Here is a 24,681-nt window from a genome sequence, read left to right as displayed (position 1 = left end):
AATTTAAAACATGTTTAAGAAAGAGAATGACCAATCCAGGTAGACAAGACTTGAGTTTATTTATACGATTCATATCTCCCTTCTTGAAAGGACATTTACAAACTTGATTTCAAAAATAAAAGAACTTCTGAATGACAAATGTTCACGTTTTAATTTCAATATTACAGGTATGTTCTTTTGTGATAAATTATCAGTTGAAAATGTTCCAGTGAAATCTGCTATCAATTAACTTAACACTTCATATAAGAAATAATAAAACATTTATTTTCAAGTCTTACATATATTACTTAAAATAGATACAAAGTTCAGTGTGTAATTTTAAAATTTCACTGCTATTTCAAGCTACCTGAAAGAAAATGCCTTAGTGGAAAAAAATGTTTTGATTGTTTTTACTAAGTATGACTTTTAAAACAAGCACTGTTAGTAACAGTCCACCCATATGTTATTTAGCAATTAGGTAGGTCAAATAATGCATGATATTATCTTGAAAGAAAAGAAATAATAGTTGTTGGGCAGGTGCAGGTAAAATAATATTTGGAGACTATTATAATATGCAACTTAGAATCAAATTCAAGAAACTGATTAAAAATATAACATTGAACAAATTCATAAATAATTGTTTAGTTTCCATCTTTTAATATTAACCTCACTGGTTGAAGCACACTGAAGACAATAAGATAAGGTAGTAAAAAAACTGTACATCTGATTGATTGCTTGATGGAGGCATCAATTTGTTAAAACAGCTTCTTATACATATTTTCCTGTCCAAAAATATAAACTTGCTTATTTTCCACATATACAAGTATCCTGTGAAATCCTGGACTCTGAAAAGAAAAAGGTTGAGGTATAGCATTGAATAAAGCATTAAAATGTATGATGTTTTTGGCTGAAATTCAGCAAAATTACGAACAGTAGAGAAGAGTTGATCGGAGTGTGCTTCCAAAAGTCTTCCAGGTTTTGCCCTCTGAGAAATTTGTTGGCGACATCAAATAATTGAACTCTTCAACATCAATATATACAAAGGCATTTTATTATTCATCAAAGAAAGGGAATTAGAGTCATCAGAAATTGCAACTTTATTTTTTCATGATACATGCATTTATTGCCATCATAGTTCTGCAGTTGTCATAAAATTAGAGTCAGATGGAATTCAGAGACACATGCAAGTTTTGGAAATGGACACATAGATAACAGTATAGAACTGTACATAAAATAATTACAATTTATTAAACACACTGTTTTAGCACATCCTTGATGGATGGGAATGAGCACCATGTCTTTTATGAATATATATTTTTCTCTTTTTTTTTTCTACAGCACCAAAGAAATCCAAATAGGAAAAGAAGAGATGAAAATTGGGAATCAAGAATAAGGCCTGTTTCCATCTTAGCCACACTATCTTATATTTTTATGATTTTCAAAGCTTTTTTCATGTGATTCTGCTCCCACAAGGGCATCGATATTTCCTAATTGGTACATATATACGTAGCAAGTTATTTTCTACACCATTCTTATTCAAAACTTGCATGTGGCATAAAATGGGTTGGTGGCACCAAGGTATATTTTCTGTTGATTTCATATGTTCTTTGTCCTAATCTTAGCCAAGAAAACAAACAGGACCAACTTCAAATCCAAACTTCTGATTCTGATCACCAAAGTCATTGATCATTACATCAACGATAGGTACTTGGTCAATTTTTGGTGTATTGATTTCAATCACAGTCTTTTCATAGCCTTTTCTGGACTGTAAAGTTAAGCAGAAATAAAAAGTTATACAATCATTTTATATTTTTAAGATATGTTATTTTTTCTTAAGCTTCTGAGTGGACATAAGAAGGTAAGAAAGAAGAGAGTGGAAAACAAATTTGCCATTATCTTTGTAGTAATTACAATCTTCTTGTAATCAATCTTCAAGTAATCTTCTTGTTATCACTGATGTCATATGTAGTTTTAAGTTTTGAAAGTTGACCGTATTTAATACTTAGCCATAATTACTCAAGATAACGCTCTAATATACTGCACAGTTGGAGAGAATCTTACTAAACTGAAAAATACATTTTAACATGAAAACTGATATTGGTACTGGGTCATACCCTTACATAAATAATATATCCTTACCATTATTATAATAATTCTATATGTATATATACACACACATAATTATATATGTATATATACACACAGACAAATTTGCTAAGAAAAATTTGAACGCAGTATAGGAATTATAATGCAAGAAGTCTAAAGCTGAAGCATTTCTATTGCTATGTATTAATTTTATGAATAATTATCAATACATTATATTGGGAAATCCTAAATGCTTTCTCCTTTTACATGCATTATGGTCTCTTCTTTGATCTATGTGTAACCTACTCACTTTGTTTATTTGTAATTGTGACTTCTCTTCACTCATCAGCTAAGACAATAAGCTTTTTAGGATGCTCTATTGGTCATTTGCTCTTACGAAATTACCATATGTGTGAGAAAGACAGTTCCAGAGGATAAAAATAGCAAAATGATAATAACTGACTAAATTGTTGTAACATAGTACCAATAAGCATGCCCCTATAAGCAAAATACAGAGGTAAGAATTATCTATGGTATAAACAGCATAATGATGATTCCTTTATCTGTCATGTTAGAGTCATGAATTAAGGAGGCAAATGAAATAAGGCTCTTGATTTTTTTCTTTTTTTTCATTTCAGGAGTATCTAGCTGTAATAGTATTCAAATATCAGGAATAATTCCATAAAAATAACATACGATCCGAGACTACCTTCTGTTATGACTTTTAAAATGTGTCTATATGTATGTTCCAGAGATTCTGTGTCTCTGTGTGTGTTTGTGTGTGAATATTAGTGGTCTCTAATATACTGTACTTTAATATGTCAGCGTTAAGCATCAAATCTTAATAACAATTGACATCCACTTCATGACAGAAATCTGACTTAGGGCCAAAGTGGAATGGTTACACACTGCTTCTCACCTCTGTGAAAGAAGGCAAGCAGAGATTATACTCACCGCACAGCCATCATATAAGGCTTTGATGTAAGGGTTGTTGTCATAGGACATCTCCTCATCATTCGATCCCAGAAACCGAAGTGCTTTGTCATAGCTTCCTGATGACACATCGTACCAGGCTGCTGACTGATGACAGCTGTAGGTGAAATTTTGCCGAGCAGAAGCAGTCAGCAGTTTCAGGAATGTCATTTGCACCATATTAATGGAATTGCCTTCCACATCTAAATATGAAAGCTGGGAATAAGAGAATAAAGAGACACATAAAGACTCTTTTACTCTTTTCTGTTGTAAAAGAATGAAATCACTGTCAACAGTGAACTGTGATCCCAGAAGCATGTGGATGCATCAATAGACCCATTTTCACTTAATGAAAGAAAGTATGCATTGAGAGTCAGAAGACCCAGATATAGGACTTTATGAAATCAGGATGTACTCCCACCTTAGGTACTGTCAGCAATACTTATTTTGGAAAAAAATCACTTTACTTCTATATATACTTCAGTTTCCTAATCAGTCAGTAAGTATTACAAAAAATGCCTTTGTTTCCAAGAAATCTATCATTATATTTGTGTAACTTTTTTTTTGTTTGTTTTTTTTTGTTGTTGTTGTTTGTTTGTTTTTGCGGTACACGGGCCTCTCACTGTTGTGGCCTCTCCCATTGCGGAGCACAGGCTCCAGACGCGCAGGCCCAGCGGCCATGGCTCACGGACCCAGCCGCTCCGCGGCATGTGGGATCTTCCCAGACCGGGGCACAAACCCGTGTCCCCTGCATCGGCAGGCGGACTCTCAACCGCTGTGCCGCCAGGGAAGCCCTATTTGTGTAACTTTTTAAATAACAGAGTGGTAATATAGTAAAAATGAAAACTGAGGAATCTCAGTGCAATGCAAAGGTTAACTATTTTTATGTTGTTTGATTTCACCTATTTTCCTAATGTATCTACTTGACAAATTTTTCAACATGTTCTTGAATTTTTCATTTTGGCGGCACAGTCTTCAAAGAGGTTTTTGGTCTTCAAATTTTCAGCACAGACCTGCTTGTTTGTCTGTTCTCGGATGATGTACTTATATTCATCATTGTATCACCAGCACCAAGCATATTGCCCAAGACACACAAGTGAATATTTGTTGTTCAGGAAATACTTATTTTGTATTTAGAGCAGGAAAACAGTCTTAACTGCAAATTATTAAGAACTCATTTGTCAAGCTCATAATTTGTTTTATTGGATATAAATAAACTATCTGGGATCAGCTGAAACATAAACCTATATTTAAAAAAAAATTAAGAAATTCGCCCAGATTATAGATTCACTCAATATAAAGGCAGTTATCTGTGACTTTCCTCCTTTTTGTTGATTCTACTTAATTCTTACTGATTAACAGTTCAGATGATGAAGATCCTTGAGAGGTTGGAGAAAAAAAAAACAACAACAACTGGGAAATCCACTCTAAGGAAAACAAAACAAAACAGCAAAAAATAAAACCACACACAGAGTTCTATCTGTGCATGTATCTTTATCTCATACAAAGATACAAATGTAACATGGTTATTTAATATGTGACTGGAAGACTGAACTAGACAGTTACGTCAAGTGGAGAACTTCACTAATATGATAGGTTCTTATAGGATAATAACTGTGTAAATAGTCATCAATGGAAAATAATACCTTTTTTAAAGAATGTTAAGCTATTGAATAATTATCTGAATAACTGAAAAACATTCATTTAAATACATTATAATTAACATTTTAAACACATATATATTTTTAAACAGCTTTTAAATGCAAATTTAGTTTTGGCATCCAATTTTAAAATCTCTATAGAATGATTGATCACTAACTGGTAATTGTATGGAAATATTTAAGTAAACTTGTGCTACAATATGTAAAAGGTCAGGTCAGTCAGTTAACTTTATTTCCAGATGTAACTATCGGAAAAAACATTTCACATTCCAAAAGTTCTTAATGAAATTGCAAACAAAGAATAAATTAATTTTCAAGTATAGCGGAAGTGAAATAGGGTCAGAGATACTAAATAGACATTATATTTTCTATATCTGATATTTCTAACATAATCCATTTTTATGATATCTATCTCAGGTACTTAGGGAAATGCACACTTTATGTGATCTTAATATTTTAGTAAATTTAATATATTTCCATTTATTTTGATACAAAAATTTTAGACTTCTCTCTAAAATACCAAAGTGGTCTAAGAGGGAGGTGGGAGGAATTGGGAGATTGGAATTGACATATATACACTACTGATACTATGTATACAATAGATAACTATGAGAACCTACTGTATAGCTCAGGGAACTCCACTCAATGCTCTGTGGTGACCCAAATGGGAAGGAAATCCAAAAAAAGAGGGGATATATGTATACATATAGCTGATTCACTTTGCTGTACAGTAGAAACTGACACAACATTGTAAAGCAGCTATACTCCAATAAAAATTAAAAAAAACAAAGAAACGGCCAAAGAAACACAAAGTGGTCTAAGATTTAGATAGAGCAAACTAGGGAATACATGGAATCCTGCTTTGTATAATTTAGACGTTCACAGTAAGGGTCTAGAGATTATATAATTTGAACTTGTATTATGTAAGAGCTTCAAAATAAACCACTTCATGCTGAGGTAATAACATACCAGTTTTCCTCTCTTAAATTCACTAAACCAGCTTCTTGGTTTCTCCTTTGGCCATGATGAAATTCTTACCTGTTGCAAAGGAACAGGAAATTTTGAAAGTAGGTTAAAATTATGAACAGTATTGTTTATGTATATATCAGTAATTTTCAGTAAGACTAGGATGCTAAAGAGTTTTTAAAATGGTCTATCCTGGATTATACAAGATAAGGTAAAAAGCAAAACTTGAGATAGATGTTGTGAATTCCAGTTTAGTGAAGACTGAGTCATTTTTTTTTCCTGTTTTCTTTAATTGCTCAAAAAGAAGGGGGTGGGAAATAACTTGGTAAAGGCATACTAAGGGTTGGCTGTAGGGGACATGGATGGAACTCTTAGGTAACCCCTTGCAAAGGAAACCCTCACAATGCCAGTTGGCATCTGCCATCAAGGCAGATACCTTGAGTATTTCACAACCAAGGGAGGCATCCTGAAGCATCCAGCTAGTAACTCAGGGTGGGATGCTATGGAAAAGTCATTGGCAGGAAGCAAGCCCATTATTCCCTGCTGGAGAAAATGTTTAGAATCTTTTATAGATCTGAATTTATTGTTTTGCTTTACAAAGATCAGCAAAAATAAAGGTATATAAGCCTCACTAGGTATATAGGCCTCACTATAGGGAATTTGAGTAATCCTGTAAGGGGAAGCATTTCCATTTTCCCACATTTCTTTGTGGGTTAGAGGAGCTTTATTCTGCTTCCCCAAATGCAAAGTGTGGTTGGGAAACAGAAATTGCTTTGTCTCCTGCCCCTACTACCCATCCTTCACTTACAAACTAAATGTCTCTCCTAAAGAGATTACACACTTAAAGCTACTTCGTCTTAAGGAGTTTCCGTGCCTCTGCATGCCTACGCCACTTCCTAAGAAGAATGTGATTTACTAAAACAATACAAATAACGTCAAAATTTCCCACCTATAAAATGTTTGGAGAATGTAATTATGCTAGTGAAAAATCTTTCCTTATACTAATAATTTGCCTGTAGCTTTAAAGATAGAGCTCACATGTATTAATACTGCTAGGTGAAAATCAAGGAATGTGCTTGAAGAAACTAAACATTTAAAATGTACAAAAGTGCAGGGAATACTCTTATTTTATGTGAAAGAATCATTCTTTATAAAATTGTGTATTTTGAGCATAATACACAGCTGTGAGTTCTACCACATGGTAATTGGAAAGAATACTATGCATGCGCTAAAATCTGAGAATCAGCTGTGCTGTGTCATGGAAAGCCATAGAATTTTAGAGAGCAAACAGGTGCATAAAGAATACATCTGGGTAAAAAATAAGAAAAGAAGTATTTGTCAACTCTGTCACTTTGGTGTCTTATTCATACTTATGCAAATGAAATGCTCTAATTACCCTGTAAGAAAAGCAGATAAATGAAAATATGACAGTATAATTTTCCTGTTTAGTTCAATATTGCAAAAACATGGCAGGAACTGTCAACAGTCACCACCAAAACAGATTGGTACTTACTCCCTCTGACTTTCTGTCTGGATAAATGCAAGTCTCACCACCAGAAGTGAAATTACAGTAAACTTTGAAGGAATCTCCTGAGCAACCTTGGTTAGGATCAATCCAATATTCACCTGCAAGTAGGAAAGAATATGTCATATACAAATACATTTATACCCCAAACTGAATACATTATATACCAAATTTTATTAAAGAAATAAGGAAAAATGAATATACATTCATCTTTTTCCACATGAATCACTTTTATGTTTTTGGTCATATTGAGGTACATGTTTGAATACTTAAAGAGCAACCCTTTGTCTTTGCCAAATGCTCCCATACGCTCTGCCTGGAACTTCCTTTTTTTTAAATCTTAGCATGCCTATTACTTTTAGGTTTCAGCTTAAATGCCACCTCCTCAAATATTAACATTCTCTTATCCATGTGTAATAAATTGCAAGTACATTAGGATGAGATACACCTGACTCTAAATACCATATGTATTATTTACTACTTAAGTAATCTGAGTATAATAATCAATATATTTTTCCTTGATTTATTTATCTGTAATGATGGAGGTGAGAGTATCCACTTAGCCTCAAGTATCATAATTTTGCATTACTTTACAGGAAAAACTTCATGCAGTAAGTGCACTCCCCCTTTGAATGGGCTCCTAAGAAGAAAGTCTATTTTAGATATTTAAATGCAGTTTGCTATTAATTCTATTATCTAAATGGTACAGAACAAATTTTATCATGTGAATGACCATGACGGTTAATTTGGTGTTAGGTGAGTAAAGATGGTAAGTAGTGGGCTGACAAAATGTTATCCCTTAAGTAATAGACAATGGAGCTTTTATTAAACAAGAATTATTGGGATACAGACTTGATATACATGTGATGATTACTTTGCTTTCCTCTTACCATTTTTCATGCTGCCACTTCATTTCAAATATGAATTTGAATTATGTCAATCCACTGATTGTGAACTTTGAACAACTTAAAAGCTCCAACTGCTTAGCTTAGTACTGGAACTCCTGAAAATCTAATGTCAGTTTGCTTTTTGAAATAAATTCTTTAACAAAAATTTTACACTCTTTCTGATCGCGCCACTTATAAGTTCACATCTGGAACAAATTGAAATTCACAGGAAAAATTTATAAAAGAAAATAAAAATCATCAAAGATTTTACCAACTGGAATAGGCATTCTTAATCTTTGATATTTCTTAGGGTTTTAAAAAATATATAATTTTGAATTATATGGTAAGCATTATTTTTATCTTGTCTTATTCAGTCAACATTGTTACTAAATATTCTTTCAAATAACATATACTTAATTACTAAGATACCTTTACGGCTTCATGCCATTTCAGCTTGCAAAAGATTTCATAGGAACCCTCTAATTTTGGAGAGCAGAGGAAATCTGTATCTGTCATAATTTGCTATTATAAATATTTATGGTTTACCTGTCTCCATCATTACACAATAGTAGCCCGAGGGCATTATTCTTTATATTTATCTGTGAATCTCTGCATGAATAACAGTGCCTGGCACCAATAAGTTAATAAATAAACATTTAATTGTAATTAATTAAAATTTATTAATTAAAGAATTAATAAAGCTAGTTAATATATGGAAAACACAGGGAACTATAGTCCATAGTGAGCTTCCCATCCCCAAAATTTACAAAATTTTTTTCTTGACTGCTCAGGTTCTAATTAATCACACGTTGTTTTATATTATCAGTACAGGCTGTCATCTTTTACATTTGATTTTCAGTCACATATGTATGACTATATTAGCTAGATCAGAAGTTTGGGTCATTCTCCTTATAACTCACTGAATTAATGTGAAACTAAATGTATCTTTTTCAAATAAATATATTATAAATTTGAATACATTCGATAGCAGTTTGTAAAGCACCCTTAATAATTAACTGTGTTTTCCTTTTAACGGGCTGTGCTTAAGATAGGAGATTTTTTCTTTTTCTTTTTTTTTTTTTTTTCCCCGGTACGTGGGCCTCTCACTGTTGTGGCCTCTCCCGTTGCGGAGCACAGCCCGACGCGCAGGCTCAGTGGCCATGGCTCACAGGCCTGGCTGCTCCGCGAAATGTGGGATCTTCCCGGACCGGGGCAAGAACCCTTGTCCCCTGCACCGGCAGGCGGACTCTCAACCACTGCACCACCAGGGAAGCCCAAGATAGGAGATTTTAAGACATTCTTTGTCATAAAAAATGTCTCTTCCTGAATTGCGTGAAACTTTTCTATCTATACTGAGTTATTTAGATCTCAGTTACAACATTCATTATATGATCGACAGTGGGAAATAATGTAGTCCCACAAGTATACAGAGTGGCAAAGTATTTCCACATAAAGTGGGAGATTTAAAATCAGATATAGATCTGCCCCTTGTTAGTTTAGTATTGTGTGAGTTAGTCACTTAACCTAGGATACTTGGAACTCTTTCCTTCTCAGAATAGGTATGTAAAAGTTTTGTCAAATAATAGGTATAGAAAATTATCCTGATTATTATTGCAAATAAATTGTTCACAGTTGTTCTGGTATTCATGGATCAGTGAAATAAATTTTTGCCTCAAACTATTCTAATTCTTAAATATTCTGTTCAAATCATTGCTAAACTGATAGGTCACATATGATTCAGTTATGCTATTTAATCATTAATGCAAAGTAAGTTAGGATATAGGATATAAATATAGTAGCATGCACATATGTGTACACACATCAAACCCATTCTGTGATGGTTATTACAAGGCAAATTACATTTGTGTTATCTATAATCATCCAAAATGAACTTGTCATAATTTAATGAAACCTTGCTTAACAAGAAAAAGATTTTCCAGAGCAGACCTTGTTTTAACAGTGTAAATGACTTTTTCTGTCTACAAGACTGGAATTAATAATCGTTCACTCTCGTTTTATTTAGAGACTATATTAAACATTTAACTAGAATTAATGAGCTGACAATGCACCTTGGTAACTTAGAGGCTCAGTGCATTTGCTTGGTCATGCATTATTAACATACCATCTGGGAAGTCAGGATGGCTGAGTTGCAGATCTTTGCAAGTTCGGGCTGGGTTGGTCTGTGTACCCATTGGAAACTTCATATGCTCAATGTCTTGTTTCAAGGAATTGAGGGAACCAAATATTTCCTCCATTCCATCAGTGTAATCCAGAATATTATCACCTGCATCTGATTGGATGCTTTCTGTATGTCTTCTTGTTTTTTTGGGTGACAAGATTGGTAAAGGCTGTATGACTTCACCTGGTGGACCCTGTAAAAGAGATGGATGTGCATGTAACTGTTTCCTAAGGTAAAATATTCTGTAGATATTAGTTATTACTGTTGTTATTGTTATAAGAACTTATAGTTTGTTTAACTTTTCACTGTTTTCCCTATTTTTGATGTTTTCTCTAATTGCTAAAATACATGTATTATGTACATATATCTCTTTATATATAAACTTTGTGAATTCTTTTAAAAATAATCTAGTGGAGATATTGAGGTAGGCACAAAATTCAGATGATTTCTGGACCTTTTTATATACATGTAACATAGCACAGATTTGTGTGTACATATGTTATATCCATTACTTTCTTATATATTAATTAGTCCTTATTTACATGTCCTATCTCTGCAACTAGATTTTAATCTCTGAAGCTTAAAACAATAATTTAAAGTTCTTGTGCTATATAATGCGTTGTCTATTGTGCTTGAAAATAATTCATATCATGTTTAAAAATATACATTAGCTGGTTCCAAACATCTATAACTTTATAAATAAACAAAATTAAAGGAAGTGCAATCAGACTTGAATTTATATATGTGTAAGAGTAGAACTACACCAAATAGTTAATCTGTATTGTTATGGATTGAGCTGTGTCCCACAAAAATTCATACGTGGAAGTCCTAAGCCGCAGTAACTCAGAGGAAGACCTTATTTAGAAATGAGGTGGCTGTAGATATAATTAATAAAGTGAAATGAGGGCATAAGGGTGGGTCCTCTTCCAATATGACAGGTATCCTTCTAAAATAAAAAAATCTGGGCACAGAGATACACATAGACAGAAGACCATGTGAGGAGACACAAGGAGAAGAGAGCCATCTACAAGCCAAGGAGAGAAGTCTCAAACAGATGTTTACCCCACACCCCTCAGAAGAAACCAATGCAGCTGACATTTTGATCTAAGACTTCTGGCTTCTAGAACTATTAGATAATACATTTCTATTATTTGAGCCATGTAGTTTGTGGTACTTTGTTATTGCCATCCTAGCAAACTAATACACATATAACTTGGAAATAAGTTCAAGAAGGAAGCCTCAATTTTTTTCACATGGATCTAACAGGCTTGTGTGAAGCCTGGAAAATGTCAGTGCTAAAAAAGTGGTAACTATTATCATTGCTTTTATTATTATCATTATATGCAGTAGGAAAAAAATGTCAAGCATCTGAACTTTTGTTTTTATTCCTAGTCAGGTATTAATGTATCTTTGTGGCATACAACCAGTTGCTTTCATGAAAATGTGACATGAAAAATATATGATTTTCTTGAAAAACTAATAAAGGCAAGATTATTACAATAGTTAAGGTATCTTTACATTCAAAGAGTGAAGCCAATTAAAAGACAAGTGTTGGCATGTAGACCTGAGTACTTAATTAAGGTAGTTGCTATTTCCTAGAAAATCAGCACTTTGACAGAATATGCTTTTTAATCCTTCTTCTAAATTCAGAGAAATCACTGGCAGTCTCAGGATGCTAGCTGTCAGAATATCACGCTTTTTACCATGCACTTACCGGAGGCCCAGGAGGCCCTGGAAGACCACTGTCACCCTTCTGGCCAGCAGGTCCCTGTTAGAAAGAATAAGGAACAACATAAATAGAGAACAAAGCATTTGAGTAGGTGTCACTGAAAAATTTAGATGCCAAAGAGAAAGGTACTTACAGTAGAGCCTTTGGTACCCTTTGAACCTTGAGGACCCTGGAAAACGCAAAGGCAAAAGTACACATAAAAATCTGGAGAATGAGCGTCTCTTTGGTATATTTATAAGTTTACTTTATAAAATTCTTTTGTTTTGTACTTACTGGTAAGCCTGGAGGACCAGGTGGACCTATGGGACCAGCAGGGCCTGGAATACCCTACAGAGAGAATCATCCAAATTAAAGAGTTTTTCTCAGAGATTCCATTTTCATATGTTGCATAACAACACACATTGCAAAATTTAGACAATGAAAAAATACATAAGAATGGCCTAAAATTTTCCATCGTGAATCTAAGAAATAACTTTTGCAAGATGAGCTGTATTTTTGTCCATTTTGCTGCAATGTCTCCCTCTCTACGCATATGTCTTTACATTCCTGAAGCCTTCAGAATAATGATTTGTATGTGTTGGGGATTCAATAAATGTTTGTGTAATTAAATATTGAACTATAATTTTTATGGTTTCTAACTTAAGTCATATTTTTATTTATTTACTCTAAGGTTAAATAAATTTCTTTTTGAAAACACCATTGACTTAAGGAGATTAAGATGCTCTAAATTACTTCCTAGGTGATGTTTAAAGGAATGTCTGCAGGTGTGTGAGTGTATGATTGGAAAGGAGTAGGAAAATAATTTATATCTTTACTCACTCCATCCCCTTTTACTCCTGGAGAGCCTTGAGTTCCAGGCAGTCCTCTGTCACCCTTTTCACCTTGTTCTCCTGGAGGACCAATCAGGCCAATTAAACCAGGATGTCCCTTTGAAAGGCAAAGAAATTTTGACAACATATAAATTACAAACATATATTAAATTATAGTCATAAAATAATTGCACGTTAAATTTATGAAACATAAGAGTAAAAAATTAGATAAAAACTTTAACCCTTTCTGAATGAAATATAGGATTAAGAACCTCTTTCCCCTCACCTAACAGGATCATTTACTGATTACATTAAGTGAGTCCTTTATTAAGGGTTGGGAATATTATTGAAAAAATTTTTTCTAAAAATATCCCCTTCAGTGTTACATTTACTTAAAGGGAATTCCTTCAACTAAAAGATTAATAATGACTACATATAATATTGGTGAAACAAACAACTGAAAATACATTATTTTAAAAAGCATCTTATTTTATATGAAATTATTTCTATCCTTCACAAATTTTGCAGCATCTAAGAAACATTTAAAGATTTAAAAGTAGTTTTAAAAATATTAATGCCATTCTAAAAATGTTTTATTTTCTTTAATTATTTGGTGCAACAGAGCATACATATCTTTCAAATCATCTGAAAGATACTCTAGTTTAAATTTTTTATTTTCATGTTTAAAAACATAAAAATGACCATTTTGTTATTCTATCTGTTTATTTTCTGAATAGTTATTTTAGTATAACCATATGCTTTCTCCATATGGTTCCTACAAAGGAACATTGAGAAATATAACACTGAATTCTGGTACATTTTTCACTATTACTTTGTATATTTTCTCTTTTCTAAATTCATCTTGGAAGCTAAGGACTGATAACTCTTTCCTTGGTTAGGATGATAAAGGTATTCCTTGAAATTTCCTTTTGAGTGATATTAGTCTGCAACATTATTGTCTCTGCTATTAAGAAATCAACATTGTAATAACACATTCTTTTATTCTCACCTTCTCACCCTTGGAGCCAGGGTCACCTTTGAGACCAGGCAAGCCAGGAGGTCCCTAAATAATAAACATACATAGAGTAGTTACAAATTAGAGAATCATATTACTATCCACTGGGCAAGTTGGTTTCGATAATATGATAGGGTTCAAAATTAATAATGACCACTGTTTATTTTTCAGGATTCTAAATAATTTTATGTGTTTAAAACTCTACAGTTTGATAGTTAACCATAATAATAAAACATAATATTGATAAGTTTGATTAAATAAATATGAAGTTAGAAATAGGGCATGATTTATATGGTTTTTCAGTTGAAAGAAAAGATGCATTTTTAATTACACTAATTTTAGAAGAAGAGGTTTCCAAGTTATACATTCATTTAATTGAATATTTCTCTGTTAAACTCACATTCAAAGGTTACAATATTTCCAGTAAAATTTAAAGAAAAAAACCTCAATAAACTTTTGACCGTCAACTGACCATTGTTAATCATTTTTCCTAAATAAACTCCCAAGATACTATTTTTAGCTGTAATTTCTGAATTGAATCTCTTAACTAAATGATTTGTAAATGTAAAGATAAGATAATTTACTTTTCTCATATTATTGGACCTGTATTTTAATTATTTAATCCTTTTTATATTCCAAGGATAAGGCATTTATCCATTTAGGCTAAATTATATTTTAATGAAAATTATGGCATGATTTTAGCAACTAACTCTTAGTCTTGGTCCCTACTCATGAAAATATTCATAATGATGACTTTTAAACAGACTTCTAAATATAAAAACTAGTGTACTCCAAATTGAAGGCAACACAAAATAAGATCCTTATTCTGAAATTACAACAAGTTGCTATGCAGGCAACAGATTCTGTCAGAAAAAATGTAACTGACAGATGGTTTGTAAGATTGTGACTGATGAAACCAGGGCCCAGATAATACCACCACACATGAGTCACTGCTGCCTACAACAAGTACCGCATCAAGAAACAAAGACAAAATATGAGTTTCTCTATGAGTTTGAATTATATAGACTGAATTGAACTATTTGAATTATAATTTTAATAATGATTTTAACATGGCACTTAGTAATCAAATTGTTTTAATTTTTACCAAGCTATATGATTAGTCTTTACTATAGTATGTTCCGCAAGGCTACCACAAGTAATTTTTTCCCCCTCTACCTAGACACTTTTGAGTCTTCAGTGTGAAAGAGCATATTGAGTCTCAGTCCATCATTTTTGTGAATTTAATATATTAAAAGCCATGGATCTAATCCAAGAAGCATGATGTAATTTTAAAAGTATGGGTTCAGAATACAATAGATTGGGGTAGAAGCCTGCTTCTCTTATCAGCAATTTAAATTAGCTAACCAAAGAGAACTTCAGTTCTCTCATCTGTAAACCAAGGATTATAATTCCTGTCTCAAGGGGCTACTGTGAGATTGTGTAGATGAGCGCTTTCCATTCCTTAGTTTCTTAAGTCTACTCCTCAAACTGAAGTCCTTAATATCAGAGGAAGGTAAGAATAGTGTTAGTATAAGTTAGTCCTGTGTATCAATAGTATTTTGGACTGTTACCAGAAATATTTATATTTGTTTTAATTCATGAATGAATTTGAAATTCTATAAGTAGTGATATAAAGTGAACAATTTCCCTACATCATTCTATTGACAATAGATAAATTATTTTTGTAGAAATTATGTGCAATTTAAATGTAAATGTGCCTAATAATATTCTAGTAAGAAGAAAATTATTAATCCTCAGATATAAGTTTATATCAATTCAGTTTAGATTCTCTTTTGTATAAATATAAACAATCCTGTCACTTTGTTAAATCTCTTGTAGACAAAAAGGAGACTACAAAGAAATTACCAAATTTACTTTCAGGACCATTCTAAGGCTAGGTTTTAACCCTGGACTTTCATCTCATTTGCTAACACTATATCAGAGTGGATGATCGCAAAGTTTGATCCTCAGACCAGCAGCCTTAGCATCATTTGTGAACATATTAGCAAAGCAAATTTATAGGCATCATCCAGACTAACTGAATCTGAAATTCTGGAGTTACAGATCAGAAATCTGTTTCACAGGTTTGTTACTCATTAAGGTCTGAGAAACATGGCTCTGTGGCATTAAGTCCCATATCTGTTAAATCAATATGAAAATCAGAACAGCATAAAGGATGTCATTTATTTAAAAATAAAAACATTACCTATTTAGTATTATTTGTTTAATAATTTTTAAATTAAGTGAGTATATTTTTCACCTACTTTTTCTCATCTCATCGGAAAGGTTTGGTGAATTATTGGTTAGGAAAATAATGTTGTCTGATAGCACAATTTTAAAGGAATAATATAAATGAGTAATAGAAATAATAAAATAATTCCTTGAGGTCATGTGACCATCAGGATAGATGCCAAACATTCTATATGTTAGAACAAGTGGGCATAAAAAAGCATGAAAAGATAGTTCTAATAAATATGTAATTGCATGAAAGAACCATATACCTGTACCAGTAGCAAAAACCATTTAAAAATATTGGTTAAAATTGACATATGTCAGTTAAAAGTAAATACATTCTTTAGATTGAAAACACAAAACTATTAAAGAGGCCAGATTTTTTTCTTTCTTTACTTCTTATTTTACATTCAAACTCTTTCTGGTATGTGATACACTTTACAGAAATTTTGCTGTTAAGTGGGAGAACTAATAGGAATGTCGTTTGCTGGGCATCAATATTCCAAATACTGTTTCATTCAGCGTCTCAGGTCTACCACTCATTAGTTGGGTAATCTTGGATCTGTTCCTTTTTATCTCAGAGCTTTATTTATAAAGGTGTTCTAATAATAACTGTGTCAGAGAATCGTGATAATGGAAGAAAAACCAGGCTTACAAAAGTACTGCATATAGTGAAGTGTAATGTAAATTATTGCTATTTGTTTCTGATGTGCCACAGATAGTTATTAATCAGCTTTCTCATCACATTCTAATAGTAAAAGCTAAAATGGCAAAAAAGAAGAAATAATGCAGATTCTAATTGCTCGGGGGTAATGGGAAACATACTAGACATTTTCTGTGTTTTTAATGCATTTAAAATCATTTCTATAAATATTATTCAGGAAGGAGTTAAAGGAAAAGAGTGTTAATTCCTCTAAGCTAATAATCTCATAAAATTGTGAACTATATCTAAGGAGGCATTAGCCAAGTGAAATCAGTTTATTATCATTTTCATCAGTTAGAAATAGAAATTGGTAAAGCTATGATGTTGATAGCAGTTATAAATAACCCTCTGAACCTGGACCATATCAAAAATATCAACTCTGCATATAAAAATATTATTTCAGGTATACATATTTTCTATTTCCTCTTAGGATATTGTAAATTGAAAAACCCTAGGGAAATACATAATTCATAAGTAATAAAGTGAAAAGGAAAACAGGGATGATACATTCATAAGTGTCTAGAATACACAATCAAATATGTTCCCCTGCTGTATTATGCTGTACAGAATATTTGCTTTGAAATGCATCTCAAAATTCTAATGCATTGAAGTTTAAAGAAAATGCAGATCCTACTGTTTATTTAGAATGTAGTATTGTAAAATAACGTTTAATTTGGTGAAAGATAAATGCTTTGTAGTTTAAACCTGCTTAATCATTATGGAATGCTACACATCTCAAATCTTTTTACAGATAAGTTAAATGTAGCATTTAAAAAATCAAAATATAATTCAGTAACCCATCCTACCATTTATTCACACACTTATGGTTTAACAAATAATGTTATCAGATATTTTACTTATCAGTATGTGAAAAGAATTAATGTATGATAATAGTAAGGTAAAATTGTCTGAAGATAAATACTGAACAATTTTTCAGCTACATTGGAACAAATAGGTTCTTAAAATGAAAGATTATGAAACAAAACAAAATAAAAGCTTAAAACTAAAATAGATGCTAATTGTGTCTTCAAAAAATAAAATAAAAATTAATGTAAATTGATTAAATCATGCTTATTTTGACTATGCAGCAGAGGAGAGAATGTAGCAACCATTACCATTCTCTTTAAAACACTCAATTTTATTCCCATCTGATTTTTGTTATTTCCTAAAAAAAAAAACACCCCAGCAGTTCAACTTTAAAAATCCTCAAATAAAATTCTTTATATAATCTCATCATTGTCCTTAGCTTTCTTTTAGATTTCACACGTACTGTTTTATTCTCAGTTCCATATGATTCTGAATATTTATCTGTATATAAAGTTCATGCATATGTAGAAATTTAATTTTTGCCATGAGAAATATCTAAATTTTGAAGTAAAAAGTAAATATTGTACCGTATCTAAACTCTAGCAGAGCTGATCATATAGAGTGGTCAGACACCAAATATCACCTTTAGAGTTTTAACCGGTGTTTGTTTCACTCTAGCCCAAAGAATTTCTAATCCAAATGTTAATATAAAGTTGTTAAACTGTTACTTATATAGGAAATGGTCTAAGTTGTTTTTTTGTTTGTTTGTTTTGTTTTTTAGACATAGCTCATCTAATTAACATAAGAACCCCATGGGGTAAACGATATTAATATCCCCATTTAATTCATTTTAACTTCATAATATTCCATAAGATCGATGCTATTCAAATTCTCATTTTACAGATGAGAAACCTAAGGCTTAAAAGAATTGAATAACTTACTTAAAACTTATTCAGCAAGCAGGTAGTAGTGCTCATTTTTGAAACTAGGGTTCTTGGGTTGAGAGATGATGACCTTAACCAGTAATCATGATATGCTACTTCTCACTCTAATACAAAATTGCCTACTAAAATAAGTACCAGTATTTCTTAGCTGAGCTGAAAAGTTCACTAAATTGCCATAAATGCATCCTGAAGATGATTTCTCCACAAAACCTCATCTCCTGTAGACCAGGTAGCATTTTCATTAAAATTAGACAGCACAAACTATTTGATAGTATGAAAAAGCTACAATAGATTTGCATTCTAAGTACTCTCTGATAAAACAAGCAGCCAGAGAAAGAAATGGCACCCATGTTGCTCAATTCTGATGCTTTCCATTTCACTGTGGAAAAGGATGTGAGTTGTTTATTTAGCTCCTTGCTCTATAAACCCACATTTACCTAAGATTCAGAAATATAAACTTTTGTAAGCCAGAATCAGGTGGTATGTCTGATGGTTTTATTTTTAATATTAGCTGAAGGAAGTCTCCAGCTTGATGCTTTCTTTTTATTTCATCTGGAGAAAGGTCAGAATACTTATTGGAAAAATATGTAATAACAAGAAAAAAAATCTTTGGCAAATTTTAGGGTGATATTAAGGTGAAGTATTTTTTTTCCCTAGGCTATGACTTTGTACAGTTAGGAATTTAACATATCTAAGAAGAATATTCCCTAAATAGTGATGCAGACATGGAACCGATGATCCTACTTTTGTCAAGTCCCTGTTCCTATATCAATGGGGCAATGTGCAGATTTGATAATCTCCTCAAAATTTGATAACTTTTATCCACTTATTAAAATAAGTGATCTTTAACTTTTCAGTGCAAGTTAAAAAAATAATTTCTGTAACACTTATGAAATATCTGGAATGTTAGAGGAAATTTTTGTGACATTTTTCCTAAAAGAATTGGTCAAGTTCTCCTGAATGATTAAGATTGCAAATCCTAGTTTCGATGGCTTTCTGAGCACATACATACCTCTGAGGTAGTTGATATACTCATGAAAAGAGGCAATTTTGTAAAATTTAAATTTCTGTATGGACAAATCTGACTATTTAAACCGATAAATATTACACTTGAATAGTGCTATATGTATTGCTTCTTGTTTTAATTAATTCCTTTACATATTACTATTTTGGACAATGAAGTTCAAATATCTCCACCATGAAATAGAATCTGTTACTTAGTAAGCAATAATTTTAAAGGCAAGACTTTGATTCTCACTTTCTGCCCAAATTTTGTAGCAAGAATAGCCTTGGCTCCTATAATAAACTCTATCTATGAGCCATATGCTGGTCAACTAAATGCTTTATTGCATTGCTCAAGTGTGTTGTTTGCATACACAGTTTATGAGAGTAACCAAGCTTTGGTGTTGTAACAATTATACCTCTCTTCATTCACGGGGGTAAATGCTTTATCTTTCAGCCCATATGACTCAAATTTATTTGGTGAAAGAATCACTGTATGCCTGTGCCAATGTTATTCTTCTAAATGAAGTGCCAGGAAACTAAGTGTAATTGCATGCATTTGGGGGAACTGTCCACATTTGGAAAAGAACTGTCTGGGCCATTAGTGGCATTTTATTCAGAATGGAAATTTTTTTTTCATCCATTGGACATAAGAAAGGAAAGATCTTCTGATCAAGGGCATATTTTCCAAATAACTTATCAGTTAGGATTACTTTTCTCTTTTTAGGTCTGAGTAATACGCTTCCTTGAATACTGTACAGAATATAAACCAATTTATGAGACAAAATTTCAGAAATTCTAGCTTATAAATAATTTCATTTCTGGAATTCTAAACAGCAGAAAAAGGTGCTACTCACCATAGGACCAGGTGGCCCATCTTGGCCTGCAGCTCCAGGGAGACCTTGTTCTCCCTAAGGAAGAAGAAACATGATTGATTTTTATAACTAACAAAAGCAGACATTTTTTTCTTTATTTTAATTTTGGTAATACGAAAAAGAAAGAAAGCAAACATCACCTATGAATTCCATCACGTGGAGGACATCTACAAATATTGTAAGCAATTTTTGAGTCTTTTTACTTTCTGTGTATGTGTCTACATGCACATACATACACACACATGGATGGATGGATGCGTGTATAAAAATTATACGTCTTTGAGATCTTAGGGTTTAGTTTTCTATTCTACCTTTAGAAGTTAGAATTTCACCATGAACTTATTAAATAAATGACATAGTTAAATATTCTAAGGGTCTCTGACTTTATTACATAATATTTACTGCACACAATTTATAAAATAATGCTGACATAAATATTTTCATTCATAATTTTTCTTAGAAATAAGACATTATTTTCAAAATGACATCTTTCAGCACAGATGCTCACCACAGGGCCAGGGATGCCCCGAAGACCCTCTGGACCAGGCTTTCCGGCAGGTCCCTGAGGACCAACTGGGCCAGTTTTTCCTGGAGGACCTTCAGCTCCTGCTTCTCCCTGTTAGAAAATAAAATATGTGAATGCATTAATAATGAAAAAAGACATTTTATTATTTTATTAAAAGTACTGAAATAGATGTTGTCCAGCGTACACATTGAGTTTTTCAAGCATAATACCTGTAATGTATATTTTACCTTAGCACCTTTTTCACCCTGTCTTCCTTCTGCACCTGCAGCTCCAGGAGGACCCTATAAACATAAAATTGCATTTAAAATATATATATAACATATAAAAGTAATGCAACTGAAGACTTATTTACAAATACCCCAGTTTAATTTGTAACAGAGTCTAATAAATTGTGAATTTCTATACAATTTAGTTTAAAACACTGAGAAAACTCAAAACTCTTTTTATGTACAAATTTTAGTTAGAATATTAAAAACAAATGAAGCACAGATTGAGCAGAATACAGATAATCACATCATATCAATGTAAGGAAACAATAAAGATAAAAATGTTAAAGAAATGCTGATGATTTAGTCACCCTTAGTGTGTTAAATACTCAGATATCATTTATTTTGTTGTATAATTAGGAAGTAATTGAAGGTTTCAGATTTCACTTCCATCATTTTATGTGTTTTTAAGATTGGCCCCTTTCTTAATCTTAGAAGATCCATACATTATACATTTTCATAAGATCATGTTCAAACAGGAAAAGTACAAAATTTAAAATCTTGTTGGTCAACAGATATTATATTTTCATTCTCTGGAACTATGTAATTCACATAATTAAGTGGTATAAAAAATCGTATGACTTTTTAAAACCTAGTATTAGAGAAAAAGCAGGAAAAAAATCTTCACACTCCATATGTCATTCAAAAACTTAAGAAGATATTCTGGTATTTGCATAACTTTTGTATATCTGCATGATTTGCTATGGAGAAATGCTAATTATTATATATAAATTATATATATTTAAAGCTTTTCATAATACTGCTCTTTGTATATATATATATTTTTTTTTTTCCCCATCTTTGTGAGGTATCTGTCTCCCTATTTCTCTTTAGTTTTAGCTAAATAAATAATAAGTAATTTAGCTAAATAAATGATTAATAAATAATCAATTATTAGTATTTTTGAACTTCAGTTCTTTCATCCATAAAATGTTATTAATAAGAATTCTCTTGCTATAGAATTGTTGTTAAATTTAAATAATGTAACACATGAAAAAATATTTCGTGAACTTCCAGTAGATCAGTATCAAATACAGGAATGGAATCTGAAGCTTAAGAGCCTAAAGCCAGGATTCAGACTTCCTGGATTCAAATCCTGGCTCTGCCATCAACAAGCTTTGTGATCTTTGGCAAGTTACACACCCTGTGAGTGATTCAGTTTACTTCTCTGCAAAATGTCGATTATAACAGTAGCTATCTCCCAGCATCATCATGAGAATTCAATGAGTTGGTAAATGTAAATGGTGTATAAAAGTACCTGAGACATAAAGAACACTACAAATGTTAGTTATTTTATTATTGTTACTAAAATTATTAGATATTGTTATTCTATATAAATTCTATTATTTTACCAATACTTTTCACCATGTTGGCAACCTAAGAGTCAGGTCAAACAAAACTAACTTTCAAAATACATTTATAGACACCATGTCAACAACTTACTTTTTTCCACACATCCTGTTTATAACACCTGAAAAATATGAACTCCATGTATGAAACTACTTGTTTTAACTAGAAAATTGAAAGTCAGCTAAACGATCCCATAATATATAGTCAGATCTTGAAATCTGACATTCGAATTTCCTTCTTACATTCTCTTAGTCATTTGTGAAATATAAAACTTGACATTTCTAATCTTTGTAATAAACATGTAGAAAGGAATCATTTACATTACATAACATATAATATTCAAGGTATCAAAGAAAACAACTATTTTTCAAGCTAGAAATATGCTGTAATTCCCACTGTGTCTAAATTTTGTTCGTACTCATTATACTAGGTCATTGATATTTTCACTTATGGCGTCTCAGATCAACACAAGCAGGGCACTTTGTTTGATAGTCCAATACAATAAGAGTGCTTTTGGCCTCTTACTGTGGTGGGCTACACAATACATATAATAAATTCATTCTAAGATATAAAAAATTTATAATTGTATTATAAAATATTTATTTAATTTCACTACTTAATTGATTTTTATTATTACTTAACAAACATTAAGATTCAATCTGAATCTTAACTGTGCTGAAAATTTCTACACAAGTTCAGACATAAGTATAGAAAGTTTAAAAAAGAAACTTAATGATCTCTAGGAAATTGTATTTCATTTTTCCCCAGACTCTCTTGTTTTCCATTTGTTTACTTCAATTTTTGTTATGAATTGTGCTCAAAATCATCAACTGAGATTGAGGTTGGAATTTGGGGAGAGTAGCAGAAACAGTGTTAATTGGTGAAAATAAGGAGAGACAGGATGACTTTCTCTCTTTCAGATGCTATATTAATATTCTAATGGTGGATACATGTTAGTTTTTCATATGGTCTTTTAAATCCACATTTGAAATGGGTATCAGGCACTTCATCAAACTCAGAGTTCTGTGAACTCATTTATTTCAGAGAGGGTCAATGAATATATCATTAGTAATTATTTTCTCAATATCATCACTATAACTTCATATATTATTAGGCATTCATTGTGCCTCGACCCTAAGATAAGAAGTGCATAAATCCTATAAGCAGTCTCTTGAGTTAGCAACAATTTATTAACAATAATATAGGCATTATAGAAATTATGAGATTCAACTGAATAATGGGCTTTTCTTTATTCTATGAAGATTTTTCCGTAAACAAATGACATAAAGGTATGGGGTATTAACTTCAAGATTGCAATTACACATATGAACTTCATTGTAGAGAAGATTTATAAATATCTAGCTTTAGGAAAAACAAGTCATCAACTGTCTAAAATGTAATAAAAATATTGCTTTTACTGCAAGGGAGAAAAGAAAACCTGAGTTTGAAAAGCCTAGAGAATTAAACACAAGTAAACTATAACATGGCCACAAAATTGTGATTCAATAAAAAGTTTCTTCATCCCAAAAGGATTTCTTCCCTCTTTGAATGAATGCCTGATGTTTATCATGCTGGAAATCCACATTAAATGGTTTTACTCTGTTCTTTATCTCATTTTTCCCATTTTCATTTATTCCTTATATTTTTTCCAGATGGCACAGATTTTTTTAAGAAAAACAGGATGAAAACAGGTGACAACACTTTTTTTTAAGAGAATAGGAAGTTCCCTTTAAAAAAAACTAAACAATGCCTATGGACAAATTCTTGTTTTAGTCATTTCTTTCTCATATATCTGCATAAGCAGAGAGGCAAGGACTTAATATAGTGAATTACTTCCTGTACTGTCATGAAGTAATGAGTGTTCTGATTGGAAAATGCCTTGTAAAACATGAAAATAAAATAAGCCTTGGTTAATTTTCCACCAGTAATCACCGTTACATGAGATTTTCCTTGCTATGAGAAATATACTTTATATAAAATACACAGTATAATCCTCTCTCCACTATTCACATTTTATAATATTATTCTACAATTTACCCATTCTTCCATACATGTTGCAAATAGTTAAGCCTTCCTTATATGCCAGAAATGTGCTGTGCATGGAGAATACAAAAAAAAAAAAAAAAGTGAAACCCTAAGGAGTTCACAAAGTTTAGTTATGAAGGCAGA

The 24,681-nt window shown here is 31.8% G+C and overlaps 1 protein-coding gene across 4 annotated transcripts in view; it reads right to left on the bottom strand.

The window, feature by feature from the left end:
* Window positions 1–34: 34 nt before the first annotated feature.
* Window positions 35–24,681, bottom strand: part of COL11A1 (collagen type XI alpha 1 chain) — a 196,526-nt gene continuing 171,879 nt past the window's right edge. For 3 of the 4 annotated variants that reach the window (XM_029228483.1, XM_029228486.1, XM_029228485.1), the window contains 13 exons: window positions 21,124–21,177; window positions 20,879–20,986; window positions 20,353–20,406; window positions 13,802–13,855; window positions 12,803–12,910; window positions 12,257–12,310; window positions 12,117–12,152; window positions 11,969–12,022; window positions 10,198–10,447; window positions 7,177–7,289; window positions 5,667–5,735; window positions 3,019–3,252; window positions 35–1,744 (listed from right to left, as the gene is read on the bottom strand). In XM_029228483.1, coding sequence (XP_029084316.1) covers window positions 1,598–1,744; window positions 3,019–3,252; window positions 5,667–5,735; window positions 7,177–7,289; window positions 10,198–10,447; window positions 11,969–12,022; window positions 12,117–12,152; window positions 12,257–12,310; window positions 12,803–12,910; window positions 13,802–13,855; window positions 20,353–20,406; window positions 20,879–20,986; window positions 21,124–21,177 — 1,335 coding nt within the window. In that variant the 3' untranslated portion in view covers window positions 35–1,597. The remainder of the gene's footprint in view (window positions 1,745–3,018; window positions 3,253–5,666; window positions 5,736–7,176; window positions 7,290–10,197; window positions 10,448–11,968; window positions 12,023–12,116; window positions 12,153–12,256; window positions 12,311–12,802; window positions 12,911–13,801; window positions 13,856–20,352; window positions 20,407–20,878; window positions 20,987–21,123; window positions 21,178–24,681) is intronic. The other variant, XM_029228484.1, reaches the window with a different exon arrangement.

The sequence above is a fragment of the Monodon monoceros genome, unplaced genomic scaffold, assembly GCF_005190385.1.
Source record: "Monodon monoceros isolate NGI ecotype Baffin Bay Population unplaced genomic scaffold, NGI_Narwhal_1 Super_Scaffold_18, whole genome shotgun sequence".
NCBI classification, from domain to species: Eukaryota; Metazoa; Chordata; class Mammalia; order Artiodactyla; family Monodontidae; genus Monodon; species Monodon monoceros.
Note: the sequence above shows the minus strand (reverse complement) of the source record. Positions and strands in the feature narration are given on the sequence as shown.